A 15,406-nucleotide genomic window follows, 5' to 3' on the forward strand; every position below is an offset into this window, starting at 1 on the left:
GCCCAGACAATTCAATAGAGGAAGGAACAGGGTTTCCTACAACTGGATATCCACACGCAAAACGGTGATGTGGACTGGTCCCTCACATGATGTTAAAACTTAACTCGAGGGGCTGGCCCCGTGGCCAAGTGGTTAAGTTCGTGCACTCCACTGCAGGTGGTCCAGTGTTTCGTTGGTTCGAATCCTGGGCGCGGACATGGCACTGCTCATCAAACCACACTGAGGCAGCGTCCCACATGCCACAACTAGAAGGACCCACAATGAAGAATATACAACTATGTACCGGGGGGCTTTGGGGAGAAAGAGGAAAAAATAAAATCTTTAAAAAAAAAAAAAACTTAACTCGAAATGGATCAAAGAAATAAAAGAACTAAAACTACAAAACTCGTAGAAGAAACAAAGGATTAAACCTTCATGACCTGGAGATGGACAATGGCTCCTTAGAAGACACCAAGACCAGAGAGAAATAGATAAATTGGACTTCACTAAAATTAAAAACTTTCTACTTAAAAGAACATCATGAAGAAAGTGAAAAGTCATCAAAGTGAAAGAAAATAATTGCAAATCATATACCTGAAGAGGGAATTGTATCCAGAATATAATAAAAATTTTTACTGGTCAACAATAAAAAGTGAAATAACCAATTAGAAAATGGACAAAGGATTTAAAGACATTTCTCCAAAGATGATATACACACAGCCAAAAGCCCATGACGAGACAATTAACGTGTTTAGTGATTAGGGAAATGCAAATCAAATCCACAGTGAGAGCCAGGCCTGACGGTCCAGTGGTTAGAGTTTGGTGGGTTCTGCTTCGGTGGCCTGGGTTCCGACCACGCCACACACCTGTCAGTAGCCACACTGTGGTGGCGGCTCACACAGAAGACCTAGAAGGACTTACTGAGATTTACAACTATGTACTGGGGCTTTGCGAAAGGAAAAAATGAGAGAGGGGAAGATTGGCACCAGATGTTAGCTCAGGGCAAAACTTTCCCAGGAAAAAAAAACTATCCACAGTGAAACACCCCTCCACACCCACTTGCACAGGGATATTCATAGCAGAACTACTCATAACAGCCCCAAATTGGAAACCACCCAAACGTCTTCCAACTGATGCACGGTGTTGTGTGGGTCTCAGCCTATCGATAGCGATGCTGCAGGGCAGGAAGCCTGAGACGCTCGCCTGGGCCAACGAAACCGTGGAGAGTCCCACAGATGCTTCCCCAACGGGGCCAACGCTGTGGCTGGACCGGCCCTTGTGGTTCTATTATGATCGCAGGACGCACGTCAGCCACACCATCAGGGAAATGTGAGGAACAAGCTTTATTAATCGTGGATCCTAGAGGATACCAGTCCCCCTGCTTAGGACGGATTCAGGCTGAGCGTTAAAGAGGAGAAAGAACGAGAAGGCAGCACTGAGTCCGAGCGTCTCAAGTCCCGAGAGAACCCCTCCCCGTCCCAGATCTGACTCTACACCAGGCCCATCTCCCCAGGCTCATTCAGGAAGCAGAATCCAGCGGTCACCCGGTCATCTGGTCCTCTGTCAGCCGACGCTGAAGAGAGAGACAGAGAGAGAGAGTGAGCAAGAGAGAGATGGACAGAGATGGAGGGACGGACGGAACCTGGGCAGAGGAGTGGAACAGAGAGACACAAGAGGGACAGCAAAGAGGCTGAGAGAAATAAAGACAATAGGAGAGAGGAAAAGGGAGAGGTGGATTGATTGGAGCAGGTGGACAGGGCCAGGGGGTCTGCATCAGGGACAGAACAGGCATCCAGAGCCCCCGGCAGCCCCTGATCCCCGGGAGGGGAGGGACCTCACCTGCGACAAAGCCTGTCATCCGGGGACAGGGCCAAGGAGCAACTCTGACCTTTCACCTTCACCACGAAGGACTCCAGGGGTCTGAGTGACCAGAAGCAGCACTGCTCGAAGCAGACCCTGAAGGTGCAGTTGCCACACTTTTGGGTCCTGCCCAAGGGCACCACAGCGTCGTCATAGCAACAGTGCTGCAGAGGGTCATAGAACTTGTCCCCACAGGTCAGGTGCGGCTGGCACAGCATCAGGTGGGCGCCCATGGGGGACACTGGAAGACACAGAGCTGGTGTGGCCCAGGCAGCAGGGCAGGGGTGCCAGCCTGGGGCCCTCTGGGAGCCGCACCGCAGCCCTGAGTGTCTGTCCTGGGCTCACCTGGGGCTCCGTGTGAGCAGAGGAGCGTGAGGATGCAGACAGCGGCCGAGACAGCTGAGGGAGAGCAGAGGGACGAGGTGGGGCTGACGGGGCAGCCACGGGTCCACCTCGGGGAGCCCAGGCTGGGGCAGGGGAGGGTCTGAGGGGGTGTCTGTCCTGTGTGAGGCACAGGGGAAGGTTAGGAGCAGTCCAGCGTGGGACCCGGTCACCGTGTTCAGGTGCCCTGGGCTTGTGGGCCTGGGGAAGCTGAGGGGATGCAGGCAGGAGTCCTGGAAGAACTCGGTTTGGGGTCCTGGAGAATGTGAGTATGTCCTGGGTGGGAGGCGTTCAGAGCAGGAGGCTCAGATACAGTCAGGCCATAAAGGGGCTGAGCTGACACCGGCGTTGTTGGAGTGGGAACCCAGGATGCGTACGGCATTGGGCGAGACTCTGGAAACTGAATCAAGGATGGGGAAGGGCCGATGGTGGGGATGTGGAAGGGACACCCCTCTGATGGGGTCATCTGTAGGGCCTGGGGCTCAGGGGGGGAAATTGGGTGGAGGTAAGGATGGGGTGGTGGTGGAGATGGGAGATGGGCTTGGTGGGAGTTGGGTGGGGTCCTCCTTACCCAGGATGCGGCCTCGGGGAGCCATGGCTGTGGGCTGGCTACAGTGGAGCAGAGGGGAGATCAGTGATCAGAGTAGGTGCTTTTATTCCTACGGAAAAGCTGGTGATGTCATCAGAACCCCTGGCTGGCCTGCAGAGACACGCTGGGCCCTTGGCAGGAGCAGCTGTCCCGCCAGCATCCTCTCCCCAAATGCCTCCCTCCCACGCCCAGCACGATGGCCTGGTCCCCACTCTCCCTGAACGCTAACATCTTCCGTCCCTCCAGGGGGCCTGTCAGCTCCCTGACCTCACACCCCCTGCCCAGGGCTCACTAAACAGCAGTCAAGACACTCAGGTGAACAAGACCAGTTTGTACACATTTGAAAATTCCAGGCTGAACAAAGGCGGGGAAAGGGAAATGTGTGGGGAGGACGCTGAGCGGCTCATGGGATGAACATGGAAAAGGCCCTGGTGGCCCCAAGGCTCACAGCCCCCAGGCCTCTCTTCCCACCTCCCCTCTGGGTCTTCTCCAATGGTGGTCTCTCCAGGAGCACCTGTCCCCTTAGCACCTCCTGTGCCCCAGGCTTGTGTCAGACACGGGGGAGGGAGTGGTGAGCAGGGCATTCCAGAGTCGCAGTTTTCACTGAGTTCATGTGGGACACAGAGAGAGAGATATAAGACAGTCAGTTTTAGTTTGGTTGTTGGGTCAATGTCATTGTCAACATTACTCGCCTGTGACGCTCTGTGGGAGAAATTCCACCACCTAAGGATGCCCTCAAAGGCTTTACCCCCTAACGCGCATGTTCAGAGGGAGACGGGTGGAATGTCCCCGAGAAGAGCCGTCTTGGGGTCGGCCTGTGAGGACATAAGGGGAGGGCTGCCCCTCCCTGAGGGACACTGTGGGGTCAGGTCTGTGGGTCCCGGTCACCCCGTGCACCGAGGACTGGGAGGCCCCTCCCCCAGCTCCTGCAGGAGTCCATCTCTGGGGGCGCACAGATCACCCCGACATGGACAAGGCTCTCTCCAGGGCCTGGGAAGGGTGATCTGTCCCTCATGTAGGCAGCGGGTCCCTCTACCCCCTCCCTGTGTTTGGAAAGTGCCTCCTTCTGCGCCTCTGCTTCCCTGAGGGGCTGTCAACACTCCCCCCAGCTCCCCTCCACCTCACACCAGGCGCAGACTCAGCTCCTGCATGAAATGCACCCATTCCAGACAGAAACCAGGGCGAGGCCCCAGTGAAAGAGGAACGCAGTGTGTTCTTCCCTGTGAAGCGGGAACCGCATCCGTGCCCAGACCCAGCAGAAGTGGAGGGTTCAGAGAAACATCCAGGTCAGCTCCCGCAGGGGCTGGTGTCCTCGGTGCCGGCTCTGGTGTTTCCTGCTGGAGGCAGAGGTGTCGTCACAGCCCAGCTCTGGGGACGGTGTGGGGGTTGGCACTGGTGCCCAAACGCCGGGTTTCCCAGGATGCACGTGGGGAGATAACCTTGCCTCTGTGATCCTCGGTGTCCTTCCTGGTGAAATGGGGACAACGAGGTCCAGCTGATCCATTGTCTTTTGGTCCAGCAGAGATGATGCAGTGAAGGGCTTGGCAGTAAATCATGGCTGAGGGTGAGCTGTGTGCCAGGTGCTGGATGACACTGAGGACACAGCGATGACTCAGCAGCAGTTCCTGTCCCATCGTGGGGGGCCACACAGTGTCCACAGACCATCAAGCCTCAGAGAGGTCAGATTGGGGTTGGGGAACCCCAGGAGCTGTGGGAGCCTGAGGGGCATCATCACTCATCTTGGGAGTTGAAGGAGAGCTTCCTGGAGGAGGGGATGTCTGAGCTAAGGTTTCAAGGATGAGCCAGAACTGTGACTGTCTCAGTGAGGCTGAGCCCAGAGAGAGTGGAGGGAAGGGCAGATGGAGGGGGTGGAGGGGTGGCAGGTGGGTCCCTTGTGAGCCTCGGGGAGGACTTGGGACCTTATCCTGAGAGCACCGGGCACCACGGCTGGTCCTGATGGGGGAGAGGAGTTCCGGTTACGTCTGTGAATGTCCCTGGATCTGTATGCCGTGAGGAGGGCAAACAGGAGGGCAGAGACTGGAGCAGGAGACCAGAGCAGAGATATTTGTGCAAAGACCAGAGTCCTAAACGTCCTCCTCTCCCCTGGGGCAGGGGGACAGCACGTCCCTCAGCTCCATGTGTCCCTCTGCGTCCCGGCCTCTCTTCTCTGGCAGCTGCAGAGCAAAGCAGTGTTTTCCCAACTGTGGATTACAACATTTTACAGGTTTGATAAACACTTGAGTTGGTCGTAAACTATGTTATTCCTTTAAATGAAAAAAACAGACTAGGAAACGGGTGAGTGTGTGCTGCACAGACTCTTGTCAAATGTTGCTTACTGAAACCTTCTTTCAAGAAGGTTGGAGGCCCTGTGATGAGGTGATACTTACTTATTGCTCAGTGAACTCATGAACAGAGGGGGCTGAGGCCAGGGCTGTGTCCCTCCTGTGCCGACTGCTACAGACTTAGCTGCCTCATCATGTTTTCCACTTCAGGGCTCATCTCTCATGACCTGGATTCCATTCTCTTTCTGGGATGGCTCCAGGCAGGTCAAGACACAGACCAGGTGCCTCTGCCAAAATCTGGGGTGCGGTAGATGCCTGGACGCCAGCCAGCGGGAGGGAGAAAGCACTTTCCCCAGGGGTGGGGATGGGGGTTTGTCTCTTAGGAGGGGCGAGTCCAGCCCACACTCCTGGGCCTGGAGCCTCATCTCTCAAGGCAGCTGAGGGACCAAGGACAGGAAGGAGGGGGTAGATCAGGATGGGGCAGGGCGTCAGAGGCTGTGCTGGTGGGAGAGCAGTGGCCAGTCCTGAGATGTGTGGACACTCAGAGACACTAACTCATCAGCATTGAGGGACTGGGGTCAGACAGCCCTGGGTTTGCATCCTGCTTCTGTCCCTTCTCAAGGTGTCAAAAAGACTTTGACACAGTCCTGCCCACCACCAGCTCCCTCAGTGACCCCCATCCCTTTGTGTCCACCGTGGGAACTCTCTGTCTAGGGACTGCTCTCTCTTCTGCGTGAGAGCCCGGATCTGCGAGGCAGGACCGGCCCATCTTGGTTGAAGCCATCATCAGGTGTTGGGACTCTGCCTCTACTTATGGCTAGAGAAGGTTCTGGCTCCTTTGGCAGTAGGTGTAAGACCCCAAACAGACGTTTGTTTCATTCGCTCATCCTGTTCCCGGGATCCACGCAAGACACTGAGCCAAGGTCTTACTGCAGGTCCGAGACACAGGCCGGAACAGAGCCCAGGACGCCTGAGTCCCAGTCCAGAGGCCTCCAACCCCCCTGGCTCAGCCCTCCAAGAAGGATGGGCAGGCTCTGCTCTCAGACTCCCCTGGACAAGACCCAGCTTGACGTTCCCACGGCTCCTGGTGAGACTGGCAGAGCTGGGCTCCTGGGCATGAAACCCAGGAGGGTGCTGGAATTTCCTGCTCTTGCTGGATTCCCCACAGCTTTCTCCTTTTCCCCAGGAATGAATGATCTGAATATCCCTCTCTTAGCATCTGGGTGTTATTTCCCTCTGGCCTCAAGGAGCCCCTCCTAGGGGACAGGTGGGAATGCAGTGGAATTTCAGGTGTACAGAGAGAATATCAGGCATGCAGGAGGTGGGGCTGGGGCTCCCCAGAGCCAGAAGGTTGTGCTCTGCTGGCTCAGGAGGAGGCTGTGTCACTCCTCTTCTCCTATCGCATCACCAGGATTTCAGGAACTGACCCCACTTCCCTGCAAAGGGACTCTGGTGACCAAAACATGGACGGTCTGGCCTGATCCCAGCTCTGATTGGATCCTTCAAGTGGAAAAGTGAGTTAAGAGCCTACTTGCCATAGGGGAGCTGGAGGAGCAGGCTCTGGGCAGTGCCTCCAGGAACGAGGCCCAGAAGAGCGCAGCTGGTCGCACTCAGGGAGCCAGCATCACCTCTGCAGCCCCAGCAGCCTCCTGGCACCTCGAGGCCTGGACTTGTGGCTGCTGCTGGGGAAACACCTGGTGACTCCATGGCTGTGCAGCGGCGAGCTTCAAAGGCATCCGGAACCCCAGCCGCAAGGCCTTCTGGGAACGGCCGTCTGAAGCTGTGCAGCCTCTGCAGACAGGGAGGCCCTGAGTGGGGAATGGATGTCACTGTCCGTACGCCCTTCATGGCTCCCCATCACCCTCGGCTTAGGGCAGCTCCTAATTACAACCCGAAGTGTGTCCCATGGCTCAATCCCCATGTCCCCCAGCCGCAGGCCCCACCCTCCCCCCACTTTCTGTGACTCAACTTCAGGGTCTATGCTCCTCCCACGTACACATGTTCCAGAGTTCATGCATCATGGTTCTTACTGACTCTCTCCACACTCTCTTCACGTGCATTCAATTCGCTCTCTGCCTTCAGTTTAAATGTCACCGTCCCCAAAACCTCTCTGAACACCGAGGCTGAGGTCAGTCCCCCCATTGCATCTTGGCAGCACCTTGGACATCTGCTGAGCACTGATCACAGCTCTTTGGGGCTCTGCTCTCAAGAAAGACACTTGAGAAGCAGACCCAGTTGTGGGTTTTGATCATCAATGAGAAGGGAACGAGTTGTTTCAGGGACCGACTAGGTCAAGGGTTTTAGATTTAGTTGAACCAGACCCGCCTCCACTCTGCACAAGCAGACGGAACCAGAATCCCACGAGAAAGTGAAGATCCTCAGGGCAAGTCTCATTCCAGCAACAGAAATAGTGGAACAGACGGAACTGGTCAGCACCAGCGGTGTGGACAGTTCCTTCTGCTCTCCGGACACCCCTCCCCCACCCCCCCATTCCAATGTCTTTCCTTTTCTTTTGTGTGTGTGATATAATACACATAACATGACATGTATTATTTTAACCACTGTGAGTTGTAGAGTTCAGTGGCACCTAGTACATTCAAGATGTTCTGTAACCGTCACAGAATGTTGTCATCACCCCATATGGAACCCCATCCTCATTCAGCAATCCCTGCCCATTCCACCCTTCTCCCAGGCCCTGGAAACCGCTAATCTGCTTTCTGTCTCAATGTATTTACCTATTTCAAATTTTGCATATAAATAGGATGATATAATATGTGGTGTTTTGTGTCTGGCTTCTTTCACTAATCACAATGTTTTCAGGTTCCATCCATGTCGTCGCGTGTATCTGAAATTCATTGCTTCTGAGAAGCAGTATGTCATTACATGGATGCACCACATGTGGTTTGTCCATTCATCAATGGAGGGACATCTGTGATGGTTCCACCTTTTGACTCCTGTGAATAATGCTACTCTGAACGTTTGTGTACAGTGATTGTGTGAACAGCTGTTCAATTCTTTTGAGGACACACCCTGGAATAGAATTGCTTGTTCGCATGGTCATTTTTTGTGTACCTTACTGATGAACAGATAAACAGTTTTCCATACGGTTGCACCATTTTATCTTCCCACTAGCAAAGTAGGAGGATTGCTATTTCTCCACACACTTGCTAACACTTTTTTTCCATTTAAAAAAATTATCACCATTCTAATGGATCTGAAGTGCAATCCTTAGTCTTTTTGATCAGAATTTCCCTTGAAAAATGACTTTGAGTGTCTTTTAGTGTGATTGTTGGACAAATGGATATCTTCTCTGGAGAAATATTTATTCAAGTCCTTTGCCAATTTTTAAATTGTGTTCTTTGTCTTTTTGTTATTCAGTTGGAAGAGTTCTTTACATTTTTGGATACACTATTCTAGATCATTCTTAGATATATGGTTTGAAAACATTTTCTCCTGTTCCATGGGTTGTATTTTCACTTTCTTGATAGTGTCTTTGAGACACAAAACTTTTAATTTTTTGTAAAGCCTAATTCATCCTTTTTTATTCTTTTTCTGTGCTTTTGGTGTCATATCTAAGAAAACATTTTCAAATCCAAGGTCATGAAGAATTACTCCTCTGTTTTCTCCTAGCACTTTTACGGCTTTAACTCTTGCATTTGGGCCTTTCACGCACTCTGAGTGAGTTTTTGTGCCTGGTGTGAAGTAGAGGTCAACCTCCATCCTTTTGCCTGTGGAGATCCATTTGACGGAGCGCCACATGTTGCAAACTTCCTTCCACATTGGATGGTCTTGGCAGCCTAATAAAAAATCAATTGGCCATAAATGTGTGGGCCTATTTCTGCAACCTCAATTCCATCCCTTTGATCTGTCTGTCTGTCCTTATGTCACTACCATACTGTTTTGATTACTGTAGCTTTATAGCAAATTTAAACTCAGGACATGTGAGTCTTCCAACTTTGTTCTTCTTTTTCGAGAGTCTTTTAGCTATTCAGAGTCCCTTGCAATTGCATATGAATTTGAGAATGAACTTTTACACTTCCGGAAGAAGAGAAAAAGGTCATTGGGGTGTTGCCAGGGATTGCGTTGGCTCTGTAGGCTGCTTTGGGAAGTAACCGTCTTAACAATATGGAGGGAACTGACTTGGGGGATGTGGTTGGGACACTGCTATGCAAGGAGCTGAGGGCGGAGGAAAGGGATGGATGGAGGCCGAGGTCCCTTTGGGGTGGGGTTGCAGCAAGATGGGAGATGGGGTTCTTCCTCCCCACCCTGGGGGCCAATCGGGGTGCCATGTCTCAGGGGCTGGTTTTGGTTCAGTCGATGGGAAAGCAGAAGATTTAGCAGGTCCTTTGATCTCTGGGGGTGGGGGATGTCGGAGGATCTCCAGTCCTTGTCTTGGGCCTTGGGGCATTGTTTGGTCCTGGAGCTGGGACAGGCATCACACTGGGTATCTGTCACCTTGCAACCTGATGTCAGATCCTCTAAGAGCCGGGAGAGGACTGAGGCTCCTTTCACCTTTCCTTCCCCCAGTGCCTCCATCTCCTTCCCCAGTAATAAGGCCACTTAGCAAAAAGGAAGGCATAGGATATACCGAGGGGCCATCCCCACTCTTCCAAGTCAAAACAGCTAACAATGCCCGATCCACATGACCCTACAAGTCTTCCACTTTCCCTGCATTCCTTTGTACATTTGAAACCCATGTGAGGGGGCTGGTCACACCCTGACCTCACACCCCAGCCCAAGGAGGAGAGCCTGGTACCTGCTCACCTAACCAGAGCTAATGACAGTGACTGTGATGGGCAGTGGCCTTTTATTTACGGATTAGGAAATAATAATTTGAATAAGTTGGCAAAATGGGATATTTTCCAGGTCTCTGGGGTCACTCATGAAGCCAAGACAGGAAGTCCAATGCCACAAGGACACGTGTCTCCTTCTGTTTCTTCTTTATACTCATCACTCATTCAAGGACACACAACTGGCACATCCCAGGCACTGTTGCAGCCTCTGAGAGTCACTGCTGAGGCCGCCCTGCCAAAGGCACAGTTTTCCTTTGGTCCCTGGAGTGAGAGGAGGTGAGGAGAGTGGAGAGGAAGAGAGGAAGGGAGGAAAGGAGAGAGTGGAGGAGAGGGGAGGGGAAAGGAGGGAAGAGGAGAGAAGATTGTGAATGAGAGAGTGGGAGCAGCTGTGCTGGGCTTTGAGTAAGAAATTGATGAGCTTAGAGGTGACCGATGGGACCTTGTCCTTGTCACATTTATTTGTCTCATTGACATTCTGGACGAAAATCCCCAGACCCTCAAGTGGATCATGACCCCATCAGAGTTAAGGCAACAGGACCATGAAAGGTGTGCACGTGTCTCCTTCATAGGAATCCATCCCCCTTGTGCTTGAACACGCCTGATCTGAGGAAGGGCGGGCAGAGTCTCCTCTGAGAGAAGCCACTGGGGATCAGAAGGTGAGGGAGCCGCTCCCCTGAGGGAGGCTGACTGCACTTTCCTGCCTGTTTTTCTCTTCATGTTCTTTGCGGCTGTGTGTAAGCTGCACGATGATGTAGCATGTAGATTTCCTAGTAGACGCAGCCAAGGGATGAGTAAAATCAGGGACAGAGAAGACTCTGAGCCCGGCCCGACTTGCCCACTCCTGGCAGGGCCCGGATGCTGTGATAGCCTGGATCCCAGCCTTTGACATGGTGCTGGGTCCTGTGTGGGGCGGGAGCAGGGGAGAGGTGGCTGGAGAGTCCTTTGCCCTTCCCCAGGACATGGGCTCCCCCAGGGCCCCACTGAGCCACAGCCCAACAGGATGACAGGGAGGCTGCCTGGAGGGGGAGAGGTGTGACCGTCAGGCACCAATTCACTGAAGGTCAGAAGTGAGGACAGTCATGTTGAGTTCAATACACTCTGAACCCAGTGCTTTCACTCAGTCAGCGACCCACCCACTCATCCACTCATTATTTTATTCATTCATTCATTCAATATTCCTGAGCACCTGCTCTGTCACCAGACCCTTGTTAGTTGATGAGGGGACACAGTGGTGACTTACTCCCACCCTGTCCTTCTGGTTCTTACATCCAGTGGGAGACACAGACCACCCCAGACAATCATGACTCAGAGTGAGGAGGCCTGGGAAGGAGGGCCAAGGGTATCAGGGATGGCTTCCTGGAGGAGGGGACATCGCAATTATGGTTTTAAGATGAGCAAGAGGGGCTGGCCCGGTGGCACAGTGGTTAAGTTTGCACGTTCTGCTTCTCGGCGGCCCGGGGTTCACCAGTTTGGAACCCAGATGCAGACATGGCACTGCTTGGCACATCATGCTGTGGTAGGCATCCCACACATAAAGTGAGGAAGATGGGCACGGATGTTAGCTCAGGGCCAGTCTTCCTCAGCAAAAGGAGGAGCATTGCAGTAGTTAGCTCATGGCTAATCTTCCTCAAAAAAAACCTAAAAAAAGAAAGAAAGAATGGGCAAGAACTGTGAGTATTTCCGTGCAGCTCAGTCCTGGGAGGCAGAGATCAGAGGGCAGAGGGCAGGGCTGGGCCGGCCACCTTGTGGGCCTCGGTGAGGATTCTGGGCTGACCTGAGTGCACTGGGAGCCACGGATGGGCCCTAAGCAGGGGATGGAAGTGGTGAGATTTGCGACTGCGGAAGGTGCTGTCTGCTGCGAGGAGTCAGGGGGGTAAGACAGGAGGCAGGACACCAGGGAGGCGGCCTCCGATGCAGAAGCAATCCTGTGATTTCGGAGTCCCGCCCGCCCGTCGCTCTCTCCCGAGGGGTGGAGGACAGCACGCTCCCTCCCAGGATCACTTCTCCCTGCTCCTCAGGCCTCCCTCCCTTCCAGCTGCAGGCAGAGGAAAATTCTCCAAACTGGGCATCTGGCGCTCTTTCAGATTGTAAAACCAATGAGTTTGTCACGATGGGTACTTCAAAATTAAAATAGAATTGGTTGAAAACAGAATCGTGTGCACTGCACAGACTCTCCAGCATTCCTGGGTAAGTAAACTTTGTTGGGGCTGTGTGTAAGCCACGGGATGATGTCACATCTATTTTTCCTATTGAGTCACAGATAAATGGTTCGTAAACAGGGGACAGGGAAGGCTCCAGGCAGAAGTTCAACTTCCCCCTCCTGAGAGCCACTGACTCAGCTGTCCTGTCACGTCCTCCAAAAAATGGGTTGAGCTCTCATGTCCTCTGCCGCAGGTGCACCCTGGGGAAACCAAAAGGAGGCTCAGGACCCAGGCCAGAATCCTTGCCAGAAGGAGGATGAAATCGCCTGGACACCAGCCAGTTCCAGAGAAAAGCACGTTCCCCTGGGAGCAGGGTTGGGGCCCGTGTCTCTGAGGAGGGAGGGGCCCAGCCCCCCATCCTGGGCCTGGGGTCTGTTCTCTCCAGGGGCTGAGTCAGGACGAGGGTGGAAAAGTGGAGGGAGATCAGGGCAGGGCCGGGGGTCTCGGAGGCTGTGCTGGTGGGAGGGCACGGAGGACCAGCCCAGGGCTCTGTGAGCACCGAGGGCCCCGGACTCGACAGTGGTGATGGTTTGGGGTCAGACAGCCCTGGGTTCGAATCTTTATCCCTTCTCAAAAGCCAGATGGGCCATTTACAGGTGAGACCATTCACCTTCCTGTCTCAGAGGAAGATTCCATTTTTCGTGTTTGACTCTGACAGCTTTTGAGCCCCCCTCACTCACTTCCACCGCACCTCTGGGAAGGTCACGTGCTCGCTGCCTTGGCAGCAGAAGGAAGTTCAGATCCTCCACCTCAGCCCACATGCAGAACCCTCACCCTGGTCCCAGGTCCTAGACAGAAAAGAAAAAAGAGCCAAAGTCAACATTCCCATTTCATACCTTCTCCACACGGCACTGAGCCTGAGCCCTTCTCCCTGGGACAGTCCTGTTGCTGTTTCCTGGATGAAAGAAAAGCATTAGCTCACATCCAGTGGTCCCTGAGTGTCATTCTGTCATCCATCACACTTCCTGATGGGCATCTGCACAGTAGGCAGCAGGGGACCCCAAAACCCCATAGAAACAGTCCGCAGACAACTGCCTCTGCACCCCCATCCCTTGAGCGGCCCGTTCTGGGTTTTCTCTGTCTGGGGGCGAGTCTGGCATCTCTACTGGACCTAGAGTTCCATGAGGACAGTGACCGGGGCTGCCTTGGTCACCACCACGCTCCCGGTTGCTCAGGACTCTGTCTGTGCCCACTGCAAAGGATGCTCAGGATCGCATGGTAAATAAGAGTGTCCTGGGAGCCCCACTGGTTGGATTCTCTCCGTCCAGCGCCCTGGATGTAAGGAAGACGCTGGCACGGGCCCCTCTGCAGGTCACAGACAGTCTAGACTGGACCCTCCCACCCCAAATCCCAGCTGGGGAGCCTCCATCAATGCCAGGCCCAGTCCCTCTGGAAAGGACAAGGAGGCCCTGAATTCAGGCCCCAGAACAAACCCCAAGTAAGACATTCCCACAGCTCCCGGGTGCTGCTGGGGATCTGGGCTTCTGGAATGTGAAATGGACAAACTCTATATCTTGTAATGTCACAGGCTTCCCCTTCGCACCGGGTGCTCAAGAGGCTGCACTGCCCCCTGGTTGCATGGGATGTTCCCTCCATCTGGCCTCAGGGAGCCCCGCCCAGGAACAGGCAGGACTTTGGTGGAACTCCCCCTTTGCAGGAAGAATGTCCGGCATGTGGGGGACCCCTGAGGAGGAGGGGCTGGGCCTCCACAGAGTCAGAGGGCCCATCCGCCAACGTCTGAGTGGGTGGGGCGGTGCTCTTTGCTCCACCCGCACACTGCAAGCTGGAAGGTTGGTCCCGGCTCCACGCAACAGGTCACCACACGCCAACACCTGGAGGGTCAGGCCAAACGCCTTCCTGCTCCACGCGCTCTGCAGCGACCCCAGCAGCAGCAAGAGCTGCAGAAAAAAGAATGCACTCAAAGGACTATAAACAGAAGGAGCTTTAGTACAGGGAATGAAGTCTGACCAGCTTGTGGAAGGGCGGCATTGATGAATTCACGCCAGGACCCCAGAAATGACCCTCACCAACACCTCTGAACTGGAAACTCTATTTCTTTTTTCTTTTCTTCTCTTTCTTTTTTCCTTTTTCTTTTTTTCTTTTTTTTTTTGCTGAGGAAGATTGTCCCTGAGCTAATATCTGTGCCAATCTTCCTCTATTTCATTTGTGGGATGCCACCACAGTATGGCTTGATGAGTGGTGCATAGGTCCACATCCAGGATCCAAACCCACGAACCCTGGGCCGCCGAAGAGGAGTACACCAACTTAACCACTACACCAGTGGGCTGGCCTCTGGCAACTCTAAGTTTTTTAGTAAAAATTTCAAGTGGAAACCCTCCAGCATACACAATACAGAAGTGCCCCCAGTAGAAGAGTAATCCTGCCTTCGAATCTGAAAGGAGAGTTTTCAATGAGACACTAGACTTAGACAGAGGACCCGCCCTGTGTGCATGCCGGGATGACTGAGAGTCCCTTTTCTTGGGGACATGTCTCTGAAGTGGCCACATTGTGCACAGGTGACCTCCACTCTCACCATCACCCGGTCTGTGTAAAGAGAGGTTTCAACTCCCTCCCCCGAGAGGGACATAGAAATACAACGAGGAGTGGACAGTCACGCTAAGGAACAGGGGCACGTGACGACCAGAAGATTTCACCAAAAATCCCCTTGAGCCATTAGGTACTCTTGGCTCTTATTGACCTAAGTCCCACCACTGGAATTTCAGTGCATTCCGCAGACAGTCCCACGGGTGTAGTATATTTCAAGAGAGTAGACCACTAATACAGAACCTCAGTAATTTTTAAAGGACGGGAAATTCAAGAAGTTACACTCACAAAAGTTGCACCAGGCCTGAAAGTGACCGGCAGGCTCAGTGTGGTCCCTGTGCCCACGGAAGGGGAGGCACTGGGGGAAAGGAAGATGCGGTGGATGACGCAGAGCAAGAGGAGCGGAGGCCAGGCTGATGGTCAGAAGACTCCCCACCCGGTGAGCCCTGCGCTGACCTGGCACCTGGATAGCAGGAAACCAGGACTGAAGAGAGAGAAGCAGTGCGACCAGGACAAGAAGACGAGCAAAGAATGGCTGTTTCTAGAACCGGACCTAATAGCTGGACTCCAGGATTGTCACTGGGAGAGAGACGAGGTCATCACGGAGAACTTGACACCCTTAGAGTGACTATTCAGGTCAAGGAGAGATCGTGGATCACCAAAGAAAGAGTGATATGACCATCTTTGACAAGATGTTCATTACTAATTTATGCCCCTAACGGGCTAGATAACAATACCTTTCTGGCCATAACAGGTAAATGAAAACCAGAATATTTT

The 15,406-nt window shown here is 53.4% G+C and overlaps 1 protein-coding gene across 2 annotated transcripts; it reads right to left on the minus strand.

Moving 5' to 3' along the window:
* Positions 1 to 1,315: 1,315 nt before the first annotated feature.
* On the minus strand, positions 1,316 to 2,889 carry IGFL1 (IGF like family member 1). 2 transcript variants are annotated; one of them, XM_046649451.1, is made up of 4 exons: positions 2,792 to 2,889; positions 2,185 to 2,238; positions 1,819 to 2,080; positions 1,316 to 1,552 (listed from the first exon to the last, which is right to left on the minus strand). In XM_046649451.1, the coding sequence occupies exons 1-4, from the start codon at positions 2,814 to 2,816 to the stop codon at positions 1,543 to 1,545; spliced, it is 351 nt and encodes a 116-aa protein (XP_046505407.1). In that variant the 5' UTR covers positions 2,817 to 2,889; the 3' UTR covers positions 1,316 to 1,542. The 2 variants fall into 2 exon arrangements, with proteins under 2 accessions (XP_046505407.1, XP_046505408.1); XM_046649452.1 differs by lacking the exon at positions 2,185 to 2,238 and having other exon boundaries at positions 2,792 to 2,853.
* Positions 2,890 to 15,406: the final 12,517 nt, after the last annotated feature.

This window comes from Equus quagga, unplaced genomic scaffold (assembly GCF_021613505.1).
Source record: "Equus quagga isolate Etosha38 unplaced genomic scaffold, UCLA_HA_Equagga_1.0 HiC_scaffold_6616_RagTag, whole genome shotgun sequence".
Taxonomy (NCBI): Eukaryota; Metazoa; Chordata; class Mammalia; order Perissodactyla; family Equidae; genus Equus; species Equus quagga.

Excerpts from the sequence above, each read along its gene's own strand:
- IGFL1 (XM_046649451.1), bottom strand. The coding sequence starts at position 2,816 with ATGGCTCCCCGAGGCCGCATCCTGG. Across the intron at positions 2,239-2,791 it reads TCCCCGAGGCCGCATCCTGG|CTGTCTCGGCCGCTGTCTGC; the intron begins GTAAGGAGGACC and ends GCTCTCCCTCAG. Across the intron at positions 2,081-2,184 it reads CTGCTCACACGGAGCCCCAG|TGTCCCCCATGGGCGCCCAC; the intron begins GTGAGCCCAGGA and ends TGTGTCTTCCAG.